The sequence below is a fragment of the Phaethon lepturus genome, unplaced genomic scaffold (assembly GCF_000687285.1).
Source record: "Phaethon lepturus isolate BGI_N335 unplaced genomic scaffold, ASM68728v1 scaffold17026, whole genome shotgun sequence".
Classification (NCBI taxonomy): Eukaryota; Metazoa; Chordata; class Aves; order Phaethontiformes; family Phaethontidae; genus Phaethon; species Phaethon lepturus.
Window position 1 is genome coordinate 1,521 of NW_010548444.1, and position 8,138 is coordinate 9,658.

General features: G+C 54.5%; 1 protein-coding gene across 1 annotated transcript in view; it reads left to right on the top strand.

Annotated features, from left to right (window-relative positions):
- Positions 1-8,138, top strand: part of LOC104623027 (dual oxidase 2-like) — a gene marked incomplete at its 5' end in the record, with an annotated part of 13,235 nt that overhangs the window by 1,517 nt on the left and 3,580 nt on the right. Inside the window, 12 exons of the mRNA XM_010289972.1 lie at positions 164-330; positions 514-632; positions 1,915-2,052; positions 2,358-2,471; positions 3,118-3,320; positions 3,523-3,708; positions 4,136-4,361; positions 5,061-5,154; positions 5,392-5,567; positions 5,850-5,919; positions 6,430-6,525; positions 7,541-7,719. Of these exons, the coding sequence (XP_010288274.1) occupies positions 164-330; positions 514-632; positions 1,915-2,052; positions 2,358-2,471; positions 3,118-3,320; positions 3,523-3,708; positions 4,136-4,361; positions 5,061-5,154; positions 5,392-5,567; positions 5,850-5,919; positions 6,430-6,525; positions 7,541-7,719 (1,768 nt within the window). The remainder of the gene's footprint in view (positions 1-163; positions 331-513; positions 633-1,914; positions 2,053-2,357; positions 2,472-3,117; positions 3,321-3,522; positions 3,709-4,135; positions 4,362-5,060; positions 5,155-5,391; positions 5,568-5,849; positions 5,920-6,429; positions 6,526-7,540; positions 7,720-8,138) is intronic.

Sequence of the window (8,138 nt, forward strand, 5' to 3'; positions counted from 1 at the left end):
CCGTGAGCGCAAGGCTGCGTGGGGCCGAGCGCCCGCCTAGCCCACAGATGGGTGACGCCTGGGAAATGCATGTTCCTCGCTCCTCCTGAGGCTCGCCGAGACTTCCCGAGGCGCTGGCAGGATGCCCTCTGCTCACGCGTGTGCGGTGGGGGTTTCTGGCCAGGTCCTGGAGAAGGTTGCTGCTCTGTACGCCAACAACACGGCTGGGCTGGAGATGTTGCCCGGAGGCATGCTGGAGGCTGACAGTTCCCTCTTCAGTGCCATCATCCTGGACCAGTTTGTGCGCCTGCGTGATGGCGACAGATTTTGGTTCGAAAACACCAAGAACGGGTAAATGCCTCTTCCCCACCCGGCACAGAGCGTGGGCTGCCCACCGCTTTGCCAGCCCCAGCAAGATATAACCACCGTGGCTGGAGGAAAAACCACCCTCCAGCTTCCTCGGTTCCGAAAATTGTAAGGAGCCAGACGGTGACCCCCAGGGCCACCGCTTTGGCCCCACGTCTTTTTGCCCAGGCTGTTCACAGCGGAGGAAGCCAGGGAGATCCGTGAGACCACCTTCCACGACGTCCTGGCTGCCGTCACCCACGCAGACCCCACAGACCTCCAGCCCCATGTGTTCGCCTGGAGCGAGGGTGAGCGCTTCGCGCAACGGCCCCGGCGCGTTGGGGAGGGAAGCAGACCCGTCCCGGTGATGCAGCCGGCGACTCGGTGACGGAGGGGAAGCATCAGGCTGGCAGTTTCTCAAGCCAGCAAAAAGCGTGCAAAATGCAAGGGTTGCTTGTAAGGCCAGGCGAGCGGCGCCGGCGCTGGACATGGGCCGAAGTCCAGGCACGTGCCTTGCACGAGTCCGCGAAGGATCTCCGGGCACAAAACTGCAACTGATGCCCTGGAAGGTCGGTGCTGGGGTTAAAACTCGGCCTCTGTCTCCCCCGCGCCATGTCACGCTCCTCACTGGCGTGTCCTCCGGCTCCTTCTGCATGCCAGCACGCACTGGTCTGCAGGTTAAACCCATGACTGACCCAAAACATGAAGTTTGCAGATGAGTTAAGCTTTGCGTGCCATAACCGTAACGTTGCCTACTTTTGCTTTTAACTGCATCAACCCCTCAACGGGCTCGGGGTGCTGTACTGCAACACCCGTTACTGCCTGGCTGCTCTGCTGACAAGGCTGCTGGTTAACCAGGGCCGCTGCAAGGGCTGGCCAGGCTTTCCTGCTGCTGTGGTTGCAACAGCAGCACGAGCTGCGCCGGCCGGGTTTCAGCCTGGGGAGAGCTCAGGGCTTGCGTCCCAGAACCTTTTGGGAACTAGGAGCAGCCTAGTTCCATGCCAACATGCACCCCTCGCCCTGGTGCCCTCCTGTGCCGTCCTTGAAACAAGCTCTTCTCCCCCCACCCAGACCCAAAAGGCTCAGGGCGAGGTGTGGCCAAACACAGCGGTACGCCTTTTCTTCCTGGGATTTTGCCACACCCTTCCCATTTACCGAAAGAATTCTATTTGGCACACGGTCCAGCCCTCGCAAGGTGTTTTGCTCCCTTGGCGAACGCTCCGTGCAGTTGCACCAGGAGGACTCCCTGGATTTGCAGCGTCTGGACGAGCAGAGGCTCTTGAGCCATGATCTGCCGTGGCCCCCGGGTGCCTCTTGCTCAGCCCACCCCATCAGGCGAGGCGACGGTGCTGAACTCCCACAGCGCGCGAGTCCAGGTCTGCGCTTGGCTTGCTGTGGCAGGCAAAGGTTCAACCCAAAACCAGGGGCTGTCCCCTAAGATCTGGAGTTCAACTCGAGCACCCCTGTCTTGCAGTGCTCCCTGGGTCACTCGGCAATGAACCCCACCAGCATCTTCCTACAGAGGTTTCTGGGGACAATGGAGGTGGGTAAAAGGTCCATGACACTCACAGCCTGTCTCCCGCCATGCAGGGGATCCGTGCCCCCAGCCCCAGCAGCTGACAGCTCAAGACCTGGCCAACTGCACGCCCATGATGATGCTGGACTACTTTGAAGGCAGCGGTGCAGGCTTTGGGATCATCATCATTGTCTTCTGCTGTCTGCCTTTAGGTTTGCCACTCCGTTTCTTTACCCATGTCCTCTTCCACTGCAGAAAGGGGCTGAGCGCCCATGGACCAAGCAGGAGCTGCTGAGTCTTGGTCACTCCTGAGGTCCCTGAGTGGCCAGGGTCCTTGGGCACCAGGAGGGAGCAATGCTTTCACAGAGCAGCCCTGCATTAAATAAATCCATGCAGCGTTGGACCGGGGGTGACGGGGAAGAAACAAACCCCCGTCTGCCCCAGTCGCACAAGTGATGCTGCCAAAGTGGGAAGGAGCTCTGTGACGTCTCATGACTCTTCTCCCACATGTCCCCAGTGACTCTGTTCATTGCCTGGATCGTTGCCGTTCTCCGGAAGAGAGATTTCAAGAAGCTGCAGAGGAAGCAGGGCTCCAGTGTGCGCAGGGAGGTGTCCGGTGACGCGATACACGGTGAGGTCACACTGTCGGTCCCGTGACGGCATCTGGTGATGCTGCCAAAGTCAGGGCACATACCGAGGCAGGGCCGGGCTTGGAGCTTATATCCAGACTGGATGTAAGGAGAAACTGTTTTCCCAGTTTCCCAGACTATTCCAGGAGGATAGTCAAGCAGTGGAGCAGGTAGCCCAGAGAGGTTGTGCAGTCTCCATCCTATCCAAGACCTGACCAGATAAAGCCTTGAGCAGACTGGCCTGACCCTGGCAGCTGGTCCCACTTTGGGCAGCTGGTTGGCTGAGGGAGCCTTCCAACCTGAGTCCCTTCCAGCCTAAGTCATCCTATGACCCTCTAATTCCAACCCTCTCCAGATCACACCTTACCTGAAGGAAATGTATGTAGAGCAATTGCACCAGTAGCTCCAGGACAAGGACTGTATCTCCTTGCTCTGGACACTGGAAAAAATATTGCTTCACCGCTCCATGATCTCTACTCCTCCTGTGTCCTTGCACTTGAGCTCTGTGGTGGGGAGATCATCATTCTTCCTTTAGCATGTGTCTGGTCATGCAATCACCTCCAAGCTGCACCTTGGGTGAAGGAGGTGCTGGGTGAATAGGAGCGCAGGTATGCCTTTCCAGCTGAGTCCTGCGCTCTCTCCCATCAGCCATGGAGTGGCACGGTCCCAAGACAGAGTGCTCTCCCATCTACATTCAGCTCCAAGCTGACAAAGTGCTCAAAGTGCTAGATGGGAGAGGGTCTATGCTCCGGAGCATCAGCTTGAAAGCCCAGCAAAGGGTGGAGGTGATCCTCTCCAGCAACAAAGGGAACAAAGCTCTGCTCCTGAAGAGTCCCAAGGAGTACGACCTGGTGAGTATCATGATGCCTGGTGTCCTGGACCCTCTAACCATGCTCTGCCACTGGTCACGTACACCCTGCACCACTCAGTCCCTGGGCACTGGGAGCAGTGTAGCTCCCTGAAGGGTAGTTGTGGCCTCCTGAGAACCACCAGGTGCAGCTCATACCATGGAGTGACCACTGTGCTCTCAGCCATTCGGTGGGTCTTTTGCAGGTGCTGCTTTTCAGCGAGCAGGCGGAGAGGAGCAACTTCATTGGGAAGCTACGAGGCTACTTGGAGGACAGTGGCCTTGATCTGCAAATGTCTGAGATGAAGGAGCAGAACCTGTTGAAACGTGCAGTCACCCAGGAGCAGAGAAAACAAATTCTGGAGACTTTCTTCAGACACCTGTTTGCCCAGGTATGTAAAGGTGTGGCAGGCTCTGATGCATGGAGGAAGGTATTTATATATTGATTAAGCAATGAATGTTGCTGCTGTTGCTTTCTGTAAGAGCTGGTAAGCCATGCACAAGGAAGCTGCCAATACCTTCAGGACCGAGGGACATTCTCCCTTGCAGAAAACAAAGGGACTTCTGCTGTGGTGGTAATAAGTACCTAAAGTTGTAAAAAGACTTTTGGATGATGTAACTGAGGTCTACGTAATGGTCAGTGGTGTTTGACATGAAAGTCACGTTGTGTAGGAGAAACATGGGACTTCCCCGTGGTATCTGCCACGAGTTTTGTGCCAGGGCAGCCATCAGTCTTTGTGCAATAGGTCAGGCAATTGAACGCGAGCCTACTGCTCTGCCAGTGCTCATGGGATCTCTTTTGTGGGACACAAACTGCAGGTGCTGGAAATCGACAAGTCCGATGCTGGAGAGCTCAACTTTGAATCTTCACAGAAGGCAAAGGAGTCTCTGACATGTGAGCTGAGCAGGGCTGAGTTTGCCGAGGCCCTGGGACTCAAAGCCCACTCTATGTTTGTGGACTCCATGTTCTCCCTGGCCGACAAAGATGGCAACGGCTACATCTCCTTCCGGGAGTTCCTGGACATCTTGGTGGTCTTCATGAAAGGTGGGAGCTGGAGCTGGTCTTCATCCGTTGCCCTCAATCCTGTTTCTAGGCTCTGGCAATGCCTCCAGCAGAGCAAAGGACAAGAACCATCCAGCAGATCAATCTGTAGACACTTCTACAGTTTAAAATTCCCTTCACTTAGGACAGCTTCAACTTGAGTGATGGGGCAGTGACAATCTAATTATGTTTTCTGTAAGACCGTCCATGAGGGGAGCTATCTCAGAGCCGTGATTTATCTGTCGCCACCATACACAAGTGTGCCTGGTCTCCTGAACAGACCACACATCCTCTCCTTGACAGATGATAGCAACTCTATCCGATATCATATCCGATCCTCCCTAAATGACCACGGGAAAGGCAGATTCATAGATGGAGGTGGTGAATGCCAGATTCAATAAAAGCAGATCCCAGAAAAAATCATTGCTGTGCAAAAGCACATTTTGAGTTTGCAAAATAATGCACAAGAAAGAACATGTATCTACCTGATTTTTAACCTTGAGAAAATCAAGCAGAAGGGTGGCACACTATTCACTTTCAGTCGCTATTCAAGCTGCAGTCAGCAGTGTGCTTCCAATCTTTTCAGAGTTGGGTGAGACTTCACTGTTGCAGGTCCAAGACTCTCAAGGACAATGTTTGAAAGCACTTTGGCTGGTGAAAATAGGAACTTGTTCTTGCTTTGTGTCTCTCCCTCCCCACCAGGGTCCCCAGAGGAGAAGTCCAAGGTGATGTTCAGGATGTATGACATTGACGAGAATGGGTTCCTCTCCAAGGAAGAGTTTCTGAGGATGCTTAGGTACTTCTCCTCATCTCACTAGCTGTTTTCACAATGTCTGTAAACATAGAGGTCTTCAAAAGTAGCTCTGATTTTCTGTGCTTCACTCCCAAGAGTGCTACATGAGAGCCCATGGGCTCAATACTCACAACCAAGAGCTCACTTCTCCTGTGAAACTGGCCTGGGGCTTTGCCCTGTGTTATTTGAAGGACTCAAGCTGTGGTCCTCTGAAGTTCCCGTCTCCCATCCTTGCTCCAGGTCCTTCATTGAGATCTCCAACAACTGCCTGTCAAGAGACCAGGCAGAGCAGGTGACTGAGTCCATGTTTCGGGCCTCAGGGTTTCAGGACAGGGATGAGCTGACATGGGAGGATTTCCACTACATGCTGCGGGACCACGACAGTGAGCTTCGTCTCACCCAGCTCTGCATCAAAGGTCAGTGGGCAGGAGCACTGGGTCACCTCAGGCCCTGCAGGGCTGGAGGCAATAGGCAGCACCCAATGCATAGCTCCCAAATCTTGTCCCATCTCCCAAATCTCTCCAACCCAAGTCCCCATGGGACAGTAACGGGGCATCAGCTTGTTGCTCCGTGTGTGACATGTTTGGATCAGCTCAGAGCCTCTTCCTACCCCACCCCTGCCCAGGGGAGATGCCTAAACCTTGTCCACTGCATCTCACGTGCTCTGAACGGCCACTTGTCCTTTTGGCTCTTCAAAGGTGTCCCCGAGGTGCTCAAGCAAAACCTGCACAACCGTGTCTCCTTCATAAAAAAGGAAGAGCCGAAAGGGTAAGAAAGATCTCCTCCTTAGTCTTGCTGCTGCTGCTATTTCTTCTTCTCTTTCTGCCCTGAGGCATGTCTGTCCTTCACCTCAGCCCCTCCAACAAATGCTCCCACTGGGTGTTCACATGCCCAGTGAAACTGGCATCCCCAGTGAAGCTGGGGAAAGGGGATGACCACGCTGGGACATGCCCATGAGCAAGCCAGGTGCTGCGGTGGGGCTGCTGCCCTCCCCTGGTGCCCAGGTGGGCAGAGGGGAGGAACTGCCTCCTGCAGAGCCCCCGTTGCATCCCCTACGTGGGGATGGGAGTCCTACCTTGCTTTTCAGAGAGAAGAGTTATTCTGAGTTAATCCAGCCGCTGCACTATGCAGTTAAAGTTAATGCAAGCAGGCTTGCAGGAAAGAGCTGGACACCTTCTCAGCCGAGCCTGAGATGGAAAGTGGGGAAATGGGGACGATTTTGGCAAGCCCTTCCTGCAAATACAGCTTTGGGCTTAGACATAGCTCTATTCCCAACAGAACCATCTCAGAGGAGGAGAGAGACACAAAACTGGACACCGTGAGCCACTACATGGAGCGAGAAGGACAAGAACTGAGGAAGAGACTGGGCAGAAAGTGAGTATGCCCTCTCCCTGCCGGGCACGCTCCTCGGGCTCAGGTTCAGCCTATTCGCTGTTTCTCCTGTCTCTGTGTCAGACTGGGTAGTCAGTCAAGCGGCACTTGCCGCCAGGGAGCCGGCACCCCCGTGGCGGTGGTGCAGCGCAGGGAAGGGACGCGAGACCATCGCGCTGAGGAGCAATGGGAACAGCCCCGTCTTGGTGGGGATGGTGCCGTAGCTGGGTCTGGTTGATGTGCCTCTATTAAAAAAAAAAAAAGAAAGAAGTAGCCAACTCCAGAGCCTGGGATAGTGGGTTTTAGCCCATTTGCCTGGCAGGTCCTCCCTGTGCTCCTCTGGTGCAGCGCAGGGAAGGGACGCGAGACCATCGCGCTGAGGAGCAATGGGAACAGCCCCGTCTTGGTGGGGATGGTGCCGTAGCTGGGTCTGGTTGATGTGCCTCTATTAAAAAAAAAAAAAGAAAGAAGTAGCCAACTCCAGAGCCTGGGATAGTGGGTTTTAGCCCATTTGCCTGGCAGGTCCTCCCTGTGCTCCTCTGCCCCTTGGGATGCTGCCGGTTCACCCGTGGGCTGCCTGCAAGAGCTGCGGGGAGAGACCCCAGTCCTCACTGCTGTGGCAGTAGCAAATATTTTTACAAGTAAGAAGTTAAGCACTTGTTATTCACAGCCAGAATATCCTGATTTGCCTTAATAGCTCCAAGGGCCTCCCCCTACCCCAGGACTGGTTTGGAGGGTTGAATATTACTACGAAAATTATCTTTTACAGTTCTTATCTATTATTTTGTTTATGAGTCACTATCTGCACATTTGTTACCAGCTTTCAAAAGTGTGTAGACTGCAGGATGACCTGTGACCAATTGCTGGCACTGTGCTCTGTAGGCCACCGCCATCACCGGTGCGCAGAGGTGGTCACAGTGCTGTACGGCGAGGAAGACCCACATCTGGGCAGCATGGCCCTGAGCCATACCTTGCAGGTTAAACCTCAGAATGACACCAGCCCTCCTGAATTTGACAGGGTGAATCAGTACCAGCTGCATTTGTACACCGAAGCTCAACGGAAGAAGTACGAGCGGAACAAAGTTCAGCAGAAGATCCAGGAGTTCAAGCGCTTCGTTGAGAATTACCGGCGCCACATTGTCTGTGTGGTCCTCTTCTCCGCCATCACTGCTGGCGTGTTCGTGGAGAGAGCCTACTGTGAGTGCCCATCCAGCCCTGCTGCCCCAGATGCCGAGGGGTGCCCGGGCTTGGCTCCTCAAAGCTGCTGGTTGCATGGGGCATGGCAGGGTGTGGAAGGGCCCGGCACAGCTTTGGGCAACACTGTTGGTCCTCGCCTGGAATAACCAAAGAATTACTGAGGTTAGAAGGGACCTCTGAAGGGGTCTGGCCCAATGCCCTGCTCAGAGCAAGGGCAGTTTCAAAGGTGAATCAGGCTGCTGAAGTCCTTGTCTAGAGAAGGCTGGAAGAGCTCCGAGGCTGGAGATCCCATCACCTCGGGCCCATGCTAGTTTTTGACCATTCTCCTTGTGAAGAGCTTTTATTTTACATCAAGCCTGAATTTCCTTCAGTAAAACTCATGCTGTTGCCTTTCATCCTTTCACTGTACATCTCTGGGA